The sequence below is a fragment of the Odontomachus brunneus genome, unplaced genomic scaffold (assembly GCF_010583005.1).
Source record: "Odontomachus brunneus isolate Ranch 3 - 2012 unplaced genomic scaffold, Obru_v1 Obru_scaffold_249, whole genome shotgun sequence".
In the NCBI taxonomy this organism is placed as follows: Eukaryota; Metazoa; Arthropoda; class Insecta; order Hymenoptera; family Formicidae; genus Odontomachus; species Odontomachus brunneus.
Genome location: NW_022639699.1, coordinates 219678 through 241371, shown reverse-complemented (window position 1 = coordinate 241371; position 21694 = coordinate 219678). Strand labels below are relative to the sequence as shown.

The following is a 21694-nucleotide window of genomic DNA, read 5'->3' as shown; positions in this document are numbered from 1 at the left end:
AACTTCCTATTTCTTTTCTGATTATCTAAATCAGAACCTCCTCTTAAAAAAAATGAAGTTTTTAAATTATACTTTCTCTTTCTAATAATTTTACAAAAGATTTCTGATTCATTTTCTGATAATCGAAAATTTTGATCTATCTATCTTTTACATAAGTTTAATTTCTATCTATTTACATAAGTTTATTTATGATCGTTGCGTCAATAATCAATTTGATGGTGTTTAATTTGGACTGCTGCCTCAGTAAGAATGCAGAAACCATCTGGTTAGATTGTCAAGTTGTCATATGCATCGCAACTTATGCAAGAATGGCGCTGATCACGATTGCATTATTTAAATCAATTTCCTGGTTAGCTGCAGTAGTGGCTATTGTATGTTTATGGCTCACCATGTAGAGATGAACCTTCATTTTAAGAGGCGCATCCTGACTCGCAGGAATACAGATGATCAATTCGCGCTGAAGAGTGCGTTAAGGCGTCGTCATCAGTGTTCGCATAAAATAAAAGAAGCGCGCGATACATAAAAGATAGCCAAGCTCGAGAAATTAAATGCTTTTGCGAAAATTGACAAGCAACTTTTGGCTTGTGAAAATACTTGTCAATTTACAGCTACTTGTTCATAAATATATACATATTGCTTGCATATAAATTATAATTTCATGTGTCGATATGATAAAAATGTGACGTTTTGGTGTAATGAGTCCGTGTATTTGAAATGCGTATTCTAAAGTCGCATTAACAGGTTTTATTTTGTTCGCATTACTGTAACCTTGTTAGACAATGCAATCGAAACTAAACAGCTTTCTATCGTTTCCCCAATCGTTGGATCATGTCCAAATCTTGACAAATCCGCGCGAAGTTCATCGCCATTCCTTGCCGGGAACGCATCATTGTGTCTCGGATCCTTGAACAGGCAGAGCTTGTTTAACGCATTATCCTCCTCGTGCTTGAAATTATTTATCGATCGGTGCGCTCTCTTGTATACAAAAAGCACATGTAGCATACATTATTCATAACACCCGCATACCGGCGAATTGGAGTCTGTGCGAATCTTGGTGAAGCGCTGCCGGGCAAATCTTTTTTTTACTGTGCCTCATTTTTATACCGTTATATATAATATAAAGAGATTGATATAAATCATAGAACTATATATCTTTTTATTATATGTATCTATCTCTTTACGGCAGAGAGAGAGAGAGAGGGAGAGAGAGAAAGAGAGAGAGACAGAGAGAGAGAGAGGGGGAGAGAGAGAGAGAGAGAGAGAGAGAGAAAGAGAGAGTTAAAAACTTGAATTGACTATTAAATTAAATATTAAATTGACAAGAGAGAATTAAAATGTTGTTTATCACTGTTTATTTGGAGGACTCTTCCTACAGACCATCTCGTATTATTTATTTATTTTCACGTAATTGTGTAAAAAATCTTAATAATAGTAATAATATAGAAAAGAAATATTTGCTTTCATACACACATATGCAGGATTGGAAAAATTAAATTACAATAAAAAGTTACAAACTTGACATGTCTGATCGCAAACACAGTTAGCTTCTGTTTTGCATGAAAATAAATTTTTCCCTGTTTTCAGGAGATTTTGATTTAAAAATAGAAAAGAGAGAATATTTCGCTTTATTATTCTAACTTTGTTTTTAATTTCCGGTGATAGTAGAAGAAAATGAAGAGAAGATCTCAATTTTATTTATGCAAACGTAAGATAATGCATGTGTGAGGAGATGACATGCAAAAAAAAGTTTTATCGTGTCGATATTTAGAGCTTCCGTCGACGTTGTCGTCCGTGAATTTCAACAATAAATGACCGATGACTTCCCGTAATAATTGCTTCTGAAGAATTCGCGCAGGCGCAATTGGCGACGTCGCGATCGAGCCGTCCTACGGGAATAAACAAAACTGGATCCAACTGCGTGGTTCCAATCAGTCAGGCGGTGACTGCGCTCGTCGGAGGAGTCTCTGAGACCTGCTTCACCCCGTCTGATCAAGAGACCCGCAGGTTCGCGTCGTCTAGCGCTGGCTCTCCAGGATTCCCTGAGACGAGAAGAGCGCGACGAGTGATCGGCGTTGTCCGTCGTGGCGAGGACCGGTTCGATGACTCGATTGGCAGATCATTTAGGTGAAATCGTGCGAGCATTGCCCCGAAGAATCCCAGACAGGCGTCGCGAAACAGGTGAACAACTGGACGCAGCTTCGAGGGTAGACGTTACAGAGACTGCCTGAATCCACGATTTCTGCCTCACCGAAATTTGAGAATAAAAAGTATTGCTTTGCAAGCTTATTTTGCATGGTAAAACGCGACTGTTCTCATCGACTTCATTCACTTAGGATCCATCATAGATACCGGTTACGATCTATCATAAGTAGAAGGAAAAATTGAATGGCGCGATGAAGGAGAAGCGGTAATTGCAATTGGAGGAGATCGATGCTCCTTAAGGGGAAGTGACGTCCACGTCGTATCATAACAATTGGTGCGAGCCACTGCGAACAATAAGGTCAGGGTGTCGTTGCACTGCACGTAGCGTCTCGCGCCTAGTTGGATAAGCTCCGACGAGGTTGAGCGAGTAAGCGATAAGAGGAATTCGATCTTTCAAAACTGAGAGTGTGCCGCAGAAAGTGCGATCATCATGTTGACGGAGAGCTGGCTCAACATCACTTCGGTCATTAATATGACAACGACGATGATGCCCGATATAATGAGCAGCGTTGCGCCAAAGAGACACGTGACTTTCGTGCCTCAACTCGTGCTGACTCTCGTCTACGTAACCGGCGTCATCGGCAATGTGTCCGCTCTTGTCATTCTCTTTCATCGAGATAAGGTAAGCCATTGAGATGAAATCACGCATCAGATTCGTGTTAATCGACACACGTTCTCCTCGTGCCGCCGCCAGTGAAACAGGTGTCTTCTTCACAACTGAGAATTGCATGTTATGTATAAACTATAATTTCATGCGTGGTGTCTAAATTTCATTATAATTTAAAGGGAGCTTTTCTATTTTAGATAGCTGAGGAATAGAAGGCTTTCACAAATTTTCTTTAGAGATACAAATAAAGATATCGATATAGACTTTTGGACATACCATTTATCGTTGTTTTAAGTTTAACGTTGTTTTAAGTTTTAAGTTTAACAAAATTATTTTTAAGTATTGACATTTCTTCTAGGTTTTTGGTGCGGTTGGACAATAACTAATGGACAATATTACTTACATAATAATTTTAAGCAAACAGAACCAGAAATTTTAAGAAGTTAATTAAGGGGATACTGGAGCTGAAAACTTTATCAACAAAATACTGATATTTTTCTGTAAAGTTTACATTCTATTGATATAGAATTAGAAATGCTTTTACGCGATGAAAATACGTGCAAAAATAAATAGGAGCATTGCTCAATATGTGACGAAAACGAAACAAATTTTTAATGTAAATTTCAAGCTGTCAGTTAATATAATATTTATTTAATCCAAAAATTTCACAGCTTGTGCATACCGAAAGTGTGGATGCTCCAAATAGAAAAATTTTTAAGAACCTATACCTTCGCATCTGAATTCAGAAGCTTAAGAATATCAGAAAAGTTTGCAGAAAGATTTCTACACGTGCATGGTTAGATTTTCCGCTGAATATGATAAAACAAAGTAACATATATTTATATAAATTTTATATATACAAGAAATACGAAAAGTATAGCCTGATTATATTGGTTACGACATTGTTCTGCGTTATCGACATTGTTCGAGTTCGTCATCGATTTCAACATCACTTAAATTTAAAGATGAATATTTGTTATATGCAGAAAGTTGAAGTTGTGTAGAATGGCGGCAGTTCGAAGTTACATTTTTTCTCTTTTTTTCTTTCCCGTAATATCCCAGAAGAAATATTAATTTTGAAAATTTTCCGAAGGATTTAGGTTTATCCTCCAGAAAATTTAATGTAGTTTTAAAATTTTCTTGTTCTATTTTGTTTTAAATTATTACACAAGCTTAACATTGTATAGTTAGAAGCGTCGTACCTCGTTTAGCATAAAGAACGTAGACGACGAAATTTCAATTTTTTTAAACAAAAAATAATTCTTTTGTGCCTAAAGCAATAGTAAATAATACAGTCAAATCTCCATATTATAATATCTTTATTCATCTTTAAAGAAAAATTCGTAAAAATCTGTTTAATTTCTCCTTAATATATTTATTGTGTCAATAAATTAAAATGTCTTGAATTATAATGTCCTGTTTTCCAGAGGCACTTTAGTGCTCGAATAGTCAACTATATGTAAAGACTTAAAATCCATTTAGAATTACTACACACACACAAACTCCTTTCATAGATCCTGTGGACTTAATCACGAGAAAAGAGCTTTTCTATCACGAAAATCATCTTGTAGATAGTCCTATTTGCACAGAACAATTCCACGAGAGCGAGAATTATTTTGATGAATAAACATACAGTAGAAATCTCGCGTAAATATAAAATGTCCCACACAAGACTCTAATAGTAATTTAACACGACAGCCAGAAATACACATTCTTCAGATGCGTGTATCCTGAGCTCTTTCTTGATCTTGCTTAAGGGTGATTTCATCCTCCTTCTCAGTAATAAAAAGCAATGAAACGATAATGCATGCTATCCCCATTAATACTGCTTCCTTTCAGGGGAGGAACCGCAAGCACCTGCTAATGTTGCGTTGTCTGGCAACCAACGATCTCACCGCTTTACTGGGGATGCTGGTACAGATGTATGTCACAATTTATGTCGGTAACGTGGCCTCCACGCGAATATTTTGCTCTTTACGAGTGGTCTGGCGACTTTTCGGCCTCTTCAGTGGTTGTGTCGCTATCGTCATGGCGGGGGAGAGATGGCTGGCCTTAACTAGGCCCTTCGTTTATCAGAAGGTAAGCCTAGCTTTAGGATAACCTCGCTTTAATCTCCTAGAACTGCAAAACTTCTCCAAGCGGTTATTAATTATGCGGAAATTAGTGAAGGGAATCTCACGTTCGTAGAAAGTAGCTGACGCAGTTACGTTGCTTCTACAATAACTGGAATGGCTGTTTAAATCAACTGAGAGCCCGTTGACGTTCGCATTTCACTGTTATGACCATTCACGTTTATCCTTGGTATATCTCATTGTGGTGAAGTTAAAGGATTAATTTCTTCTATCGAAAAGAAAGTAGATTTTAGAAAATCTGAAAAAAGGCTCTGATGAACATAAAACAAGATACAAAGAAAAGGCTTTTAAGAACCAAGTTTTAATAGTGCTATAACACAAATACATTTAAGCAAAATTTAAGCTAGATTTAACATAACAGTCCAGACATTTCAGTGCTCCATCAGACTCTCTCCAGTAATACAAGTCAAAAGTCACGAAAGATTATGTGGTTGCCCAAACAACATAATGTCTAAAATCGGGACATAAGATGTCTTAAAGACATTTATACATAAATCATCTGAAAAACATCTTAAAGATAATCTTTAAGACGTCTTATGTCCTGATTTTAGACATTATGTTGTCTGGGTGTATATCAAATGTTAAAACAATTATATAAGTCAAGCGAGAAGGCAGGAAGTAAATTTTCTTTTTGGACTAGAAGTCCCAATGAAATAATACATTTTGAAATATTAATCCTAATAAATAGTGATTACTGCTCAAAAATAGAAGTTGAAAGCTAAAATTGGTTCCAGTGGATCCTAATGATACACCTCAATGATGAGGGTTATAATGATAGGGATGTAACGAGGCTTAAGTATAAGGTTCTAAGCTTCTAAATTTGTTTCCCTCGAACTACTAGTATTACACACGTGAGAAACGTCCTTAGAATTCACTCTTCAATTGCCGATATTGACCTTGGCGTTATCATACACGAGTTTTCTCGTGGAGAAGAGGTTGCACGTGAAGTAACGGAAACGTCAGCTAGTCGGTATTACGTAATCACTTATCAAGCCGAGGAAACCTTCGCATTGACATTCTCAGGAACTCATCAACACTTGTACGCATCTTACAATGAGAATGGCGAATATTCTAAGCACGAATAACACATAGAGATATCGCATTTAGCATTTCGCACGCACGCTTGAGCGCTGAGAGTTGGTCTATTAGTTTGATGGCGTCAGTGTTGTGCAAATAGCGAGGATAATATCTGGAGTTGGTCGATTATTTTTGATCGCTTTGATGAAAACCACCTAGAGGACGTCGTCAAATGGTAATAAAATTATTTTTTGCGACGGAGAACGCATTCTTCGACTTTTGTGAAAATTCAAGAAATGCTGAAGCTTAAAACTTTACTGACTTAATACTGATATTTTTCTGCAAAGTTTACGTTGTACAGAATTACAAGTGTTTTTACGCGATGAAAACACGTATAAAAATAAATAGGACCATTGCTCAATATGTGATGAAAACAAAAAAAATTTTAAATATAAAATATATCTCAAGCTGTCAATTAGCGTAATATTTGCCTAATCCAAAAGTTTCGTAGCTTGTACCGAAAATCTGCTTCAAGCAGAAAAATTTTGGAGAACATTATTGTACCTTCGCATCTGAATTCAAAAGTTCAAGAATATTGGAAAAGTTTGCAGAAAGATTTTTACACATGCGTGGTTAGATTTTCTGCTGAATATGATAAAACAAAGTAACATATATTCATGTAAGTTCTGTATGTACAAAAAATACAAAACGGATAGCGTGATTGTGTAAGTGACGATCGTCTCTGCGTTATCGACATTTTTTAGTTTTTAGTTCGTCATTAGTTTGTCATCCACTTCAGTATCCACTTCAATCCGGGTGATGTTTCAGTTTCAATATAACGAGGATCAAAAATAGGCAGAGTTATTAATATCGACGATTTTCAGAGTCATACGTAGCACAATCAATTTATATATAATCTGAGTCGCAGAAGATCCAACAGTCTAGAATCGTGCGTTCCTACTTTTCAACGCGTGCGGCGTGCGAAAACAAACGACAAGTTTAGTTGATGTTGGAATATTATGTCGTTTCCTTTGGTCTTAGTATTGCTCGATACAGGAACAATTTAAAGTTAAATTTAACAAAACTTTATATCATTAATCATCAATTTACTATAATTTATCCAATCTTATTTTACTTGAATGTTTAAGGATAACAATAATATTAGCTGTATAGTTGTCATACTTTCTGGTCTCTTAACTCAACTTAAATTTTGTATCATTCATGCTTTATACATTATTTGTATAAGAGACAAATTATTATTATTACTAGAATAATAAACAAATTATTATTATTATGCTCTGTACAATCAGAGTTTTGCGATTATGTACAAGCAGAAAAAATATAATTATCATCCTTGAAGAGGAATGAAGGAAATTAATCAGACAGGAATAAACTTTAAGTAAGTTTATCTTCTTTCTTCTCTCTTATACAAGATAAAAAGGAAAACTGAAAGAAGTTATGCTCTCACTTACCGTAGAAACTGATTCTCTCAGCCGCGCGAGAGACAACGGACTAAACACATTGCCAAAATAAACTATGCCTTGCAATTCACAACATGGTTTCGCTTTATGTCTGAACTGGCGTGTGTGAGAAAATTTATTCGCGTGCGCCATCAAGGCACTCCAGAGCTTCGACGTTTATAGAACGGCCACATTTTACGATGAAGGTATAAGAGGACGGACAGCCTCGATGATTGATCGGCGAGATGAGAATCTGTTTATGCAAATTACATTAGCGCGTCATTACTAAAGTATTGAGATGCGAATTAAACTGTTCGGACGAATTAATAAATCGGATATTTTTTTATATCGGAAAAGTCGCAAATCACTACCTTTGAGAAAGTATCGATCGCGCCACGAAAGACGCAGTCCGATGATGAAGCATCAATTTACGCTGCGGCCACTTTCACACGCAGCACGCACGATTGCGATTAATTGAGGGTGATTAATGCTATTCGCCGCACTTCATCAAATAGTCTTTTCCAGGAAGCTCCCACCTAACTCTTGACACTTTTCTCAATAGGATCATACGCTAAAATGAAATTAGAGATCAATATTAATTTGCGCGTGTCACTTTATGCCATCAAATTATAATCCATAATGAACTTACAAATTTAGTTTTATTCATTAATGGTAGCTACGAAATAGCACACACAACATACATGCATACACACAATCAATATGAAACAAAATCCAGTAAAATTAAAAAAGTGAAAGTTTAAATTTACATCAAATCTTTTAATTTATGCTTTTGATTCTTTTTAGCATAACTTTGAGATATAAATTTTCAACGTAACATATTATTTCTTCTCATGACATGATGTAAACACATATAAATTCCAACGCGGCTCTTCTTGGCAAATTCGTGATCGGCGATTCTAAATTTATAGACCGTGTTACATATAGTGTTCTAGAATAGAGCAAAATCAAACTGTAATTTACTGGCTAATCATAATATATTGAAAGCCTTCCTTGGTAATTAAACTTAATTTGGCACATTAAAGTTATTCTCAACCTGGTCTGACTTTTAATTTTTAAGTAGCTGCGAATTAGCGAAATAAAAATTTATTATGCGCTAACAAACTGAGAGAAAATATACACTGAGAGAAAAAATATTTAAAAAATAATCGGTATTTATTTAGTAAATACTAATAGTATTGAAACTTTAAGGAAACCTTTTAGTTTTTCATGAAAGCAATTATTTATTCTATTTAAATAAAAGTATTTAGATTTAAATAAATATATGCTGTTAGTACTACAAAAAAAATTTAGGTATAGCTAATCTTTGTAATAATTTTAATAAAATCCGTGTTATATAATTAATATAGATTAATTATTAAAATTAATATAGTTTAATATATACCGCATAAACTATTAATAATTTTATTTGCCTCTTTATTAAAAACAAGATGTATTTTTCTATATCCAAATAATTATACTTTGTGAAATTGAAATATGTAACATTTTTTTCTTAAAGGTTCACAAGTATTGACAAGAAAATTGACAAGAGAAACGTTTGCAATGAAGTGAAATATTTAAGTGAATATTTCCGTATATATAATTCTATATTTACAGATTTGGAAATATATTTTTTATTTTTTATAAATTTTACGAAATATATATATAAGTGAGAGCAAAAAAATTGGAGTGCCAAAAATATATGTGCTATATGAGATTAATCAATATTATTTGTACAAAAAAATACTCGATAATGCCAAAAAATCTATTACGATACTGTTCGCCCCTTCGTGATATAATTTTTCTAACTACGGTGTATACGTTTTCCGTAACTGATATTCTATATACGTTAAACTCTTTTTCTCGAGTGGTCGGGAAATATTCACGACATTGTGTCATCTGAATCTGTAAATAATCGCGTATTCATCCGATTACGTCGGAAAACATCATTCCAGAAATGTTTCGTTAGTAATATTTCAAAAATTTTATGTTTTGCTTTGATAGAAGATATATATATAGTCGCGAAACCGCGTAGAATATTTAATATCTAACAATACTTCAGTGTTGTTATTAATAAAATATTAATTCCTTCCTCCGTAATTTATATAAGTCCACATATATAGTTATCAAATATTTCATCAAACAGAATTGAATGATTTTATAACACTTACCAAATATACGATAGTAGTCATCAAATACTTGGTAATAGATAATATAAATTAAATATTAATAAATTAACAGATAATATAAATTAAATTTATTATAAGTTAAATATTTAGTAGCTATTATTAAAATCTTTAGTCTATTTGACTGTGATTGAAAATCCTTTGTACATCAAATCTATTATGTATTTGGTTATTATTATCATATTTTGTATTAATTACCGAATTTTTACTTCAATTCTATAACTAAATACATTTAATAACAATTACCAGTCCTTTTTCAGTGTAGTAAAGTTCACTGCAAAGCAATATTTTTTATTACAATTCGTCATTTTCCATTTTTGTAGGTCTTCTCGTGCGCCGTAAAGTTTATGTCGGATTTGTTGGCCTAATTCCTCTCTATCGGGCGCGGTTTAATTCGAGACGAGTATTAATTTCGTCGATCTCAAGTGCGAATTCGCCGTCGGCCTTGAAAATTGCGCGGAGATTCCGGGGAGGATGAACGTCCGACGATGCTCTCAAAACATCCATAATAACGTGGCTCGTCGAAGGGAAGCGAAGCGCGAACGCGTGTTACATCTCGCGCGTCAAAGTTGGCCTACTTTAACGAGGTAGTGAAATCGCCGTCATTTTTTCGTGAACGCGTAAAGAGGAAAGAACGACAAGGAGTGACAAGTCCTTCACCTTCTTATTTATCATCTTCGGGATCTTCCGATTTCTCCTTCTCTCCGCTCTGGCCGACGGTCCCTGTGGAGCGAAGAGTAGAGGAATGCATAAATCCAGATTGAGAATCGCGTAATGCGAAAAAGGGGATGATTTACGCGAGCATTGGGAACCAATAAATTCCATGGCGAATCGCTGCAGCCTCTCAATAGAGTTTCAAAACGCGGCGACGTCTCATTATTCAAGAAACTAATAATTGACGGAGGGGAAGATAGAATGATGTCGATTTCTATCAATAGCGCGAACCACGGGCACTTGTGTGATGCAAACCGCGTATATCGTGTTTACATACAGGGTGTCTTGGAATAACCTTCGTGGAGGTAAGTAGGATTAAAGTGAACATAAAAGTTCTATGACATTTTGCGATATTTGTATATTAATTATCGAGATATTAAGGAAGATTGATGAGTAATCACGCGTGAGATGAGGTGTAGTGGCGATGTGTGCTGTTGTGTGCCTGTTGGGTCCAATTGAACAACATTGACACGCAAAATTGAACAAAAAAGTCCTCTATCTTTTTCTTAATAACTTTATAGATTTTTAATTATTAAGTTAGGTAATATTAATATGTTATCGCGAGTGACTATCCAATCTTTAATTAATAATAAAAAATCTACAAAGTTATTAGGATAGAAAACTTTTTTGTTCAGTTTACACAAGCAGACATATAAATACAATAGCAGACGTTGCCATTACTCATCTACCATCTACAGCTCATCTTGCGTTATCATTCATAAAACTTCTTTAATATCTCAATAATATTTATATCTCAATAGTACTAATATCTCAATAATTATTGTGAATATCGCAAAGTGGAATAGAACTTTTATATTCACCTCAATCTATACTACGCTTCCACAAGAACTTTGAAAGTTGTTTTGGGACGTTCTGTATAGTATTCTGTATATAACAAGATATAAAGCTATCACATAAGTTAAAGCGGAACCTGAGACTTGCTCCTCCGATGAAGCTGTGGTCGAGCCACAGGTTGTCTTCGTCGACTTCTTCGTCGCGCGGTCATCGCAGAGTTCACGGGGTCTCGGTGTCTTAATGGGTGACACGCATGTATCTTTCAGCAGGTGACGTATCCGGTAATTGTGCGGTGCATGTTGGCGCTTTGGTTAGCAGCGTTGGCGTTGACCAGCCTTCCAGTTTTGGGTTTCGGATTATACTACAAAGGCGAACGTTGCGTACGTTACAGGGAGGCCACTGAACCGAGAGACATCGCTTACGCTTATGTATGGTGCCTTTTCGGTAAGTGGATCAGGCACAGCTGACAGCTGACAGCTACTCTGATGTTTGAAAGAAGTCATATCACTTTACTATATACTGTAAGAAAAGTCTAGTAATAGTTAACAAATGCATTTTATTAGACGTTTCAGTGCGATATTTAAGTGCGATTATAAGTACTAAATATAGTAACAATATACTAGTATGTAACAATATGAGTACTAAATATAGTTACAAACTGTTTGGTAATAATTACAAAATAAATAGTAGAACAAAATCTTTAATTAGTTGACCTAATCAAATCATTTGGTAATTAATGCTAAAAACTTCAGTGTGTGTGTGTTGTCTAGTAGAGCAAAGTAAAAAGACTAGTATAGAATATGTATCCTGATTAGTAGTTTTCTGTTATTAGACAATTAGACAATTTCGTTTGCAACTTACAAATAATTTTTCTTTTTTATTTAGTATTCCGAAAAAATATTAATTTTGTACTTTTTCCAGAGGATATAAGTTCATTCTCCACAGTAAATTTAATACAGTTTTTTAATTTTCTTGGCTTTTCGTTGCAGATTATTACATAAGCTGTAATATTGTCCATTAGTTAGAGATGTTCAGCAGCACTACGCTCAGCACAGAAAATTTGAAGAGAATCTTTTTAAATAATTATTTCTATATTTAAAATAATGAGAAAAGGAAAAACTATACTTAATAAAATTGTAAAAACCTTTAATCTTTCACCTATCTAAACCAGAAGAACTTTCAGAAGAACAACAAAAAAGAGTAAGATAAAAGCTATGCCTTTTGAACTAATTTTGACGAGGAATTGATATTATTTCGAGAGAGATTTTGGTAATTGCATTAATTGCAATACATAAATTGTTTAAGGCCTAGTTGCACCAACATTATTTTGGCTTTAAGCGAAACTTAAACATATATCTATCTTTATCTTTCTTTTTAAATAAATGAAGACAGACATATATTTAAGTCTCACTTAAAACTAAAATAATGTTGGTGCAACCGAGCCTAAGACAATAGAAAGTGTCAAAGACTAAAAGATCGGTTATTTATATTATATATAAATAAATTATATTTAATATATAATATATATAAATATATATATATATATATATATATATATATATTGTATAATAATATATATATATATATATATATATATATATATATATATATATTGTATAATAATATATATATATATATATATATATATATATATATATTGTATTTATATTATACTATAACTTGTTATTACTGATTACTGCAGGTTCTTTTTTAATTACAGGCACGCTTCTATGTTTGTCCATTGTTTGGTGCAATCTGGCGGTCTCCAGGGCTCTGAGTAGATTAGGTCGTCGCACAGGTGCCCTCAGACGAATCTGCAGAGCTTCATCGAGAGCAAAACCATTGCTGAGAATAGCCGGAATTCCAGGTCGGCAGGAAATCGTTGCTACGGTTGAAGAGAGGGCATTTGCAAGGCTTATGGCGGTATTGTCCATATCGTTCGTTATTTGCTGGATGCCTCATATGGTGAGTCCATCTATTTAATTCACTTCGTTCTATGACGTGGTCAATAACGATAATTACTGTTAAATAATTAATGAGCCATGAAAGCAAACAACGTTATATATCGCAACTATTACGTTAATATCACTACTCATTTGGAAGAAATGACGGGAACGAAAGGACAATGTTACGAAAAATAAGATCTTGTTCGCGAGAAAAATTCATATTTTCCTGATATTAACAATATACATTATAAATAATAATAGTATTATAAACAATGATGTAGAGGTATCATCTGAAAAATTGATGAGCCCTCTTCCATCTGACGTACAATTAACTTAATTCGAACACTCCGATGAGCGAGTCTAGAGGATGAGATGAGTAGTAGAACAACACCTTCACCCACGCGAAAAAAATTTAGCCCAATCGATCTTCCTTGTCTGCGCAACGTAATAAGAAAAACTTGCTTATGGTTTCCTACCCTTTTGTGACGAAGGACGCGGAAGATGTAGGTTGACCATCGTAGATGACAAATAAAGGCGTATTTATAGCACGGAATGCACGTGGAACGTATTTTAACGAAGGATATCCTTGTCCCCCTAGATAAGGTTTAATTGAAAGAGAATATCGAGCTCCCTCGGTTTTCCGGTTAGATATCTCTTCATTATTCGTCATTGCTATAGAAAGCCGCTGCCGGCTTTTCGTTAGGAAGCGACTTCGCTTCCGGCAGTTTTAGATACTCGCTTACTTACTACTACTGCCCCGAGGTCGACGATGCGGCCCACGTGATTCGCCTGCGAAGTGATATTTTAGCGTTTGCGTTGCTTCCCTTGTTTATGACACATCCGCGACAGTATATTCTTGATATTTTGTGTGTGTATATATATACACATACACTGAGAAAAAAATATAGTTGCGTTCGGTGTCAACTATATTATACTTTTTTGTGATTTGAACCAAAAACATAATTAGAAAAGCCATTTTTCTAATAACACTTACTAAAATAATAGTTTTTCTAACTATTTTTGTGGTTAAAATCACAAAAGGGTATAGTTGACGCCAAAGATAACTATATTTTTCTCTCAGTGCATACATATATATGTCAACGTACTATCACAAATGTCACTTTTGTTAATATTTAATATCAAATGTACAGCATTATTTTAAATAGCACTATTTATAAGCAAAGTGAGGATTTCACTGCTATATCTAGGTTACTTTTGAAAATCGTGTTATAAATACACGTTGACTAATCCGATAGCCATCTCGTTTCTCAAATTTATCTCTGATGGATTTTTTCTTATGAAAATATCTTAAAGCTTTTGCTGTAAAACATCTATTAATAATGTTTAAGATCTTTGAGAAGAGATAATTACAGCTTGTGCAAATTTAGATCCAAATAGCATAATAGCTGCTACGCACACTAAATTGCTAAAAAGAGTAAAATTTTGTGTTGTAGGAGGAAGCAAGCAATTTGAACATTTGCTTCCACAAATTGAAGTTTTTGAATTGTTTTAATATTGTTGTTAATAAAAGTAATATTTGTGATAGTGTATTGAATTCATTTCAAAGTTCTCTACAATGTTATGTAAAAAAGTACATTGTGCCACTTAAAAAATTCAAGATAATTTTGATTTTTTTATATAACAAATTTTTTACTTTTTGTTATTGTAGTCTATACAAAACAGTTGATAATTTATCTTGCAACTTTTTTCTTAAATTTATGTTTTTTTAAATATACGTGTGTACATATATACATATATAAACACAAGTGATTGCAGTGTACAAAATTAATTTTTAATATTCCAATTTTTTATTATAATAGATTAGGTTTTACAATACAGTATATATAATTTAATATTCAGCTATTTTTCCGCAAAAAAATTTCTTATCTTCCAAAAACCCTTCAATCCAAAAACCCTAAACATATATAAAATTTAGCCAAACTAACTTTTCGAATGTTACCGTTCTTAAATACATGTGTTTTGTTTTCTTATTATAATTCTTGTATATTTTATATTTTTATAATTATAGTCTTTTTATTATTTTTTAAGCTCTTTGAGAATCTAGAAATATTAACAGAATCATATTTCTCGATGATTTCTATCTTGATTAAAAAAAAAGAAACATTAAATTTCAATAATTTTTCGGAGAAATGTGAACACAAAAAAAATGCGCTCGGTAAATTTTACTAATGTTGGTAGGATTCACGTAATATTTTAATGTTCAGAGTTTTAGAGTTAAGATACAATAACAATGAAAAAGTAAACAAATCAATTTATTAAAAAAAAATATCTCAACGCTGGAAATTGTAATCCTACTTATTTGTTATTAAAATATAGAGCTGTGAAGTACAGAAATATCGTGCGTTTCCGCTACAAGTGGAGAAGGTTGAGAAGGATAAACGAGTATTTAGGAATAGTCTCACGTACGAGCCATGGAGATATTCGCAAGCTAATATTCCAGTCGTTACTGAATTGATCATCCTGTTGACGATTTTGCCGCGTGAAAACATGGCGGTGGAAGATTTCGCTCCTCGATGAAGAAAATCGATTCGATCGTCGCGAAAAGGATATGAGTCAACAAATGCATCTTTTATAAGCGTGTCAAAGAATTTAATCAGTTTGCATTTTAAAAATATTGTGTATCAAAATAGATAACGCAAAGTATGCGAGAACATACAAATTGCAGTTTATTTCGAGCGATTTATGCGAAATGGAAGCGACTGTAAAACCTTTGTCGGTTTTAGGAAAACATTTTTTTGCATCATACATGTTCTCCCGATTGAATGACTGATTCGTGTATCAATCAATCGTGAAAAATGATTGATTTCTTTCTTCTTTATTTATCTTCCCGCAGATATCTATTCCATTGGCCCAATTTGCGATGAAGCTACCTCCGACGGCTGTCACTACACGAAAATGTATTCGTATCTTCTTCATCATGGCCGATATTCTTTTATGCATTCACTTCACACTCGATCCGTATATTTATGTGATTCTACGAATGCCACGTCCGAGATTCAGATTGCTGAAGCCGCTCTGCAGGATCTGTTGGCCGGATCGAAGTCGCTCTGGCTCGTTCACAGGTGAATTCATGCGGGCGATTGCCGTTTGAATAGTGTGGAAAGAAGATTATGGGGACCTCTCGCGGAAATCCCGTAACTACTAATCAGGATACATATTTCATGTGACCTTCTTTTACTTTTATCCTGCGCTACTAGATAATTGAACCTGTTAAAAAGACAAGATTGCTTGTATTTTTGTTATAACATATACTTCTTTTTATATCGAAGTAGTTATTCGATGAGCCACTTGTAGCTCTACTGCTAATCTATAATTCACGTTATATATAATGTAAATATTACATATAATGTAAATTTTTTGAAAAAATAATTGAAGTTATGTTTAAAAACCTATTTATTTTATGCAGAAACTAACTATTCTAAAAGTTTATTTTGAATAAATTTACAAATTTGTAAAATACTATGTTTTTCTAAACAAAACAAATTTTTTAAATCTAATTTAGTAGTGGGGAGGCGGAATACATTACTATTTCTTTCTCTTCGACTCATTATGCAATCTCGCTACATTTTTATAAATATCGTCCTGAGTAATAAACGTTACACAACTTTAAGTCTAAAATTGATTAAACAATACTTTGACAAATATACTCATTAAATTTTATTTCAATTTAACATACTAATTATTAACAAAATTACTGTACAAAATGTAAAGGGAAGGGGACCATGATACCATTTTTTCCTCTAAAGAATAGGTTAAAATTAAAAATTTAAAAATTACGAGCTCTCTCTCTCTCTCTCTCTCTTTCACCAAAACGATTTTGTGCCACAGGAACGATGGATCACCAATGCAGCAGTGGTGACCCGCCTACGCCGATTACCGAGGCTCCGTCGACACCTGTTAGCGAGGAACACGAGTCGCATGTGGTGACAGCATCGGTCTGAGGACGGTTTCTGATCTTCTTAACCCTTATGTCAATACCTGAGTACCTTCCCCACTTTAGGTATCTTTTAAAAAATTTTAATTAATATATTAATTAACTTTAATTAATAAGTATTTTTTATTAAAATATCGCCAAATGTAATATCTGATCTCCCTCCCCCCTATTATTTGAACAATTTTACATAAGTTTACTCACTTATTCAAAAACATGTTGGGAAAAGATTTTGAATTTTTGGTCATGAAACTTGATCACACGGTTGTTTAATAGGTACAATTTACAACGTACCAATCTTTACAAAATAAAGCTGAAATTTAAAATAGGGGATCAAAGATACTTGTAAAAAATATTGGAATTCTAAGATATTGAATATATTTGCACCAAAATAAGTATATACCTGTTTCTGGGATCATTGATGAGACAGACATGACAAAATTGTAAATCTAATTTTGGTATTTAACCAAGCAATACATGTCAACATGTGAATAAAAGCATGATCTGAATGCATTAATATAATGAAAATATTATTAGAAAATCGTCAAACTGTTCAGCCTACATTAGATTCTTAATAACAAAAAGTTGAAATTCTGATCGTAGATTTGTCTCATTAGTAATCCCAAAAAACCTGTATATACTTATTTTAGTAACTAGATTCAATATTTTAGAATTCCAATATTTTTCACAACTATCACAGATCTGTTATTTCGAATTTCAAAGCTTTATTGTTAAAAATTTGCATGAGTAAGTTGTAAAGCGATTCATAACAAATAAATTAAAAAAATTATTCGTTTAAGTAATAAACCGTGCAGTAACTTTTGTCCAAAAAAATGTCTTTTATCTCATCGTGCGTCGCGTTAAACAAATTTATACAAGGCAAAAAAAGAGAGAGAAGGGGAGTTGAGATCGTTATGCAAACTATCGTTAGAAGAAGCTGAGGAAATATTCTTAGAAAAGTTGAACAAGGGAAGCCTTTTTCTACTTGTAACATAAGAAATTCCATAATAAATACTCGAGAACCCGGGTCGTAATGTAAAGTAAAATGTTTGGGCATTGACATAATGATTAAAGCGAGCGAAAAATCACGACGTAAACGTTTCGGTCGCTCGAACACTGGAAGACATTTGTCTTATTTTCGATCGACTTGTTAAAAACTCCGTTCATTTGCGCCAGGCAAGTGATAGTGATGTTGACTTTCCGCGCGCGAAATTAAAATGTTACTTAAAGAGATTACTTTAAGGAAGAGAATGCATAGTTTGTAAATAAGAGAATTGAATGTATATTCCAATATATGTCTATAAATTTCTAGTCAATAACGAGCGCGAGAATAACGATTTGACAGAACGTATAATCACATCATGGGCAATCATCAAAGTGTGACGCCGTGTGACGGGGCGTACGTACAAACGTGAATCATACTTTTGTAGATTACAATTCGTAAGAATCTATTAGGTCGCTGAATCTATTAGGTCGTTCATTAAGTTCTGCGATTTTTTTGCCTTAAATTGAAACACAAATCTACCGCAAAACTTAATGGACGATCTAATACAATGTGTTCTTTGTGTCTTGTTTCTGCTTTTCGTTTCTTGTTTCTTGTATTCTTATCGTCTAAAGCCTGATCTACAATATGCTCTTTGCTTCCTACTTCTTTCTCTTTATCTTTTTCTGACTCTAATCTTAAGCTTTAAGCTTAAAGCAGAAAAAGATAGAAGACAAGAAATAGGACGTAAAAAGTATATTGTAGATCAGGCTTGAAACCAAGGAACATCGTCGTATGCAATTTGTTCTCTCTGAGGGAAAGTGTCACTTTGCGTGGACCAATCGATCGTTTTGATTAGGTAACAGACTGACCAACTCCTTTAACTTCACTGGTATTTTGTATCTTTTGTATTTCTTGTTATCGTCGCTTCGAGATAAAAGTTGACGAACTCCAGAAGAATCAAGAGACAAAAGACACAATCGTCGATAAAGCTTGATCTACAATATGCTCTTTGCGTTCTGTTTCTTGCTTCTGTCTTTTTCTGGCTTAAAGCTTAAGATTTGAATCAGAAAGAGATAAAGAGAAAGAAGCAGGAAGCAAATAACATATTATAGATCAAGCTTAAAACAGTACATCGAGAAGCAAATATGCAAAAAGTGAAAAGCAGAAAACAGGAAGCAAAGAACATTTTGTAGATTAAGTTGCAAGAACGCATTGATATCGTTCTATGACGTCATCGCCTCCACATCTCTATTGTGACAGAATCAAATGTGTTTGATTTTCAATCATGGAGCTTGTAAGCGTAAAGCAGGATATAAATGTTTAAAAATTAAGCGACTACGATACTCTTCATTTCTTAGATTTCTATCAAATAGAACGCTATAATCTAACATTGAAAATAAGTACGAGAATCGTGATGTGCAGCTGCAGCCCAATAAATCTCTGAAGCTTTAAATATGCACGACACGATTAACTTCGCGAATTATTTATTTAGAATTCTTTTATATGATTTACTTATGCTTTTTATTTCATCAAGCGTGAGAGCAACTTGAATAAGCACAACAGTACGATTCACGTTCGTACGCCTTCACGTCTTGTGGGAACGCGACATAATGTCATCAGAATCGGGAAAAGTAGCGCGGAAATGTATTCCAGATATATTCGTCGCGAGAGACCAAACATAAACACATAGATATAAATTATAATGTCTTAAAAAACAGTTTTTCTGAGAGAAGAAAGTGTGGTTTATAAGTATAAAATACATTAAAACAATAATAATATATACATAAAATACATTTTTTTGGAGATATTAGTATTTTTAGCATATATTTGGAATACTGTGTCCGATCCTAGACGCAGCATATTGCAAAGATATTTTATAAATGTTTTAGTTATGTAAGATTTAATTAGTTGTAAACAAGGTGTTTCTAGATTTAGGTGTCCCACCGCATCAATCGCGTTGACTGACAAATATTCTTTCATTAATATTTTAATAATTACCATAATAGAGTTTAGAACAGTACAGGATTTTTCTATGTAATGTAATAAGATTTATGCCTGCACACAACTAACTCTAACTCTCAGCATCTAATCCTAGACATCTTGTATAATTAATGGATATGTAAAATAAGTTTTGTTTTTTCATAATCTTTTTATTACACATTTTTTCATTGACGTTAAAAAAATATGTATAGAATGTCTGACAAACAAAAAAAAACAAAACACAACGCGCACCAACGTGAGTAAAATTGAACAAAAAAGTCTTCTACCATTTTGCAAATAATCACGATAATTATTTCCTTATCTCTGTCCACAGTGACAATATTAATCTCGATACTGTTATGATAAACGAGATGAAGATAAGAATGAGATAAGTATATATAAGTATGAGCGTATTTGCCGTGCTTTAATCGATTATGACACTCGACTGCATAATGGGTGTACAATATAATTACAATGTAATTAAATAGGTAATTAAGGACCGATATAAGTGCTACTAAAGAGATTGCTTTTTATTTCATTAGAAGTTTACTGTTACGTACTTCAGTTTACGGTTAGTGCTAACGTGACTTCAAGTGTTACAGACGTTTTCCTGGATAGCTTTCTGGAAATGCGTCTACGGAATGTGGCTGTTGTTTCCATTCACGCGTCACGTCATGACCTGCCCCACAGCGTTAAAGTGGTCATTAATCTATGTTATCAATGGAAAACTGTGGCTTTGTAATACGAAGAATCAGCTTTATATGCTTGATTGATATAAAGTGCAATTTAAAAGAAAAGCAAAGCGATAATAATGGGAACTTACTCTGATTCAGATGACACAGAGTGACTGATATACAGTCTAAAGAGACATGTTTTTGGCTTATTGATTGTTTGCTAACAAAGTTGAAAATTGAATGATAGTGATAGACAACCGAGCGCATTGAAACTTTAAAAGTTTATAAGTCGCGAACGAATCGAACATAAACCACATTTCGATATTCACTACTAGTACTAAAAATCTGCAGAAAATTTATAGAAGAATAGAAGATAATGTATTTTATTGTAATTTATTACTGGTAAAAACGTCATAGAAAATTTATAGTATATGTAACATGAACTATAGATTTTCAGTATACATTGACAATGGGTATTGGAACACAGTCATAAAGACATGAAATAAAAATCCTTTGTAGATTTCATCATTTGTCGATGATGAAGAGAACGATCGCAACACAGCGATATTTCGAGCTGAGAAATCCTTTGCACGCGACTCACCTTCTTTCATTTGCGACAGAACACCGAGAGAAAAATCTATTAAATATCTATGATATTTGGAACTACAATGGCATAATAAAAAGAGATATTCCTATAATTAGGAATATCATTTTTATAGTAAATGTCACCATAATGTTTGTAATATTTACAATAGCATAGTATAACAGACCCATATAAAACTTTTACCAAGAATTATAATTATTTGTAATAAAAATATAGTAAAATAACAAATATTGAATAAGAGAAATTAACTATTTTATATAGTCAATACAAGTGGAATATTTAGCAAATATAAGTACATATAACTATATTTTCAAAGTGTGTTTTGCTATACACATAGAGTAATAAAATGGTGACTATAAATTTATGTTCATTCTGCTATATTTTCATGTTTAGATAAACTATAAATATATGTTTGAGATCAAAATGAACTATAAAATATAGTG

At 33.3% G+C, this 21694-nt stretch overlaps 1 protein-coding gene across 3 annotated transcripts; it reads left to right on the top strand.

Annotated features, from left to right (window-relative positions):
- The first annotated feature begins 1942 nt into the window (after positions 1–1942).
- Positions 1943–20208, top strand: LOC116852696 (prostaglandin E2 receptor EP2 subtype). Of its 3 annotated transcripts, XM_032833298.1 has the most exons (7): positions 1943–2267; positions 2334–2824; positions 4649–4888; positions 11377–11554; positions 12831–13075; positions 15911–16139; positions 16906–20208. In XM_032833298.1, the coding sequence occupies exons 2-7, from the start codon at positions 2633–2635 to the stop codon at positions 17016–17018; spliced, it is 1197 nt and encodes a 398-aa protein (XP_032689189.1). In that variant the 5' UTR covers positions 1943–2267; positions 2334–2632; the 3' UTR covers positions 17019–20208. The 3 variants fall into 3 exon arrangements, with proteins under 3 accessions (XP_032689189.1, XP_032689190.1, XP_032689188.1); XM_032833299.1 differs by having other exon boundaries at positions 1943–2824; positions 11380–11554; XM_032833297.1 differs by having other exon boundaries at positions 1943–2824.
- Positions 20209–21694: the final 1486 nt, after the last annotated feature.

Coding starts and splice junctions, on each gene's coding strand:
- LOC116852696 (XM_032833298.1), top strand. CDS start 2,633: ATGTTGACGGAGAGCTGGCTCAACATCACTTCGGTCATTAATATGACA. Junction 2,825..4,648: donor TTCTCTTTCATCGAGATAAG/GTAAGCCATTGA, acceptor GCTTCCTTTCAG/GGGAGGAACCGCAAGCACCT. Junction 16,140..16,905: donor TCGCTCTGGCTCGTTCACAG/GTGAATTCATGC, acceptor TTTGTGCCACAG/GAACGATGGATCACCAATGC.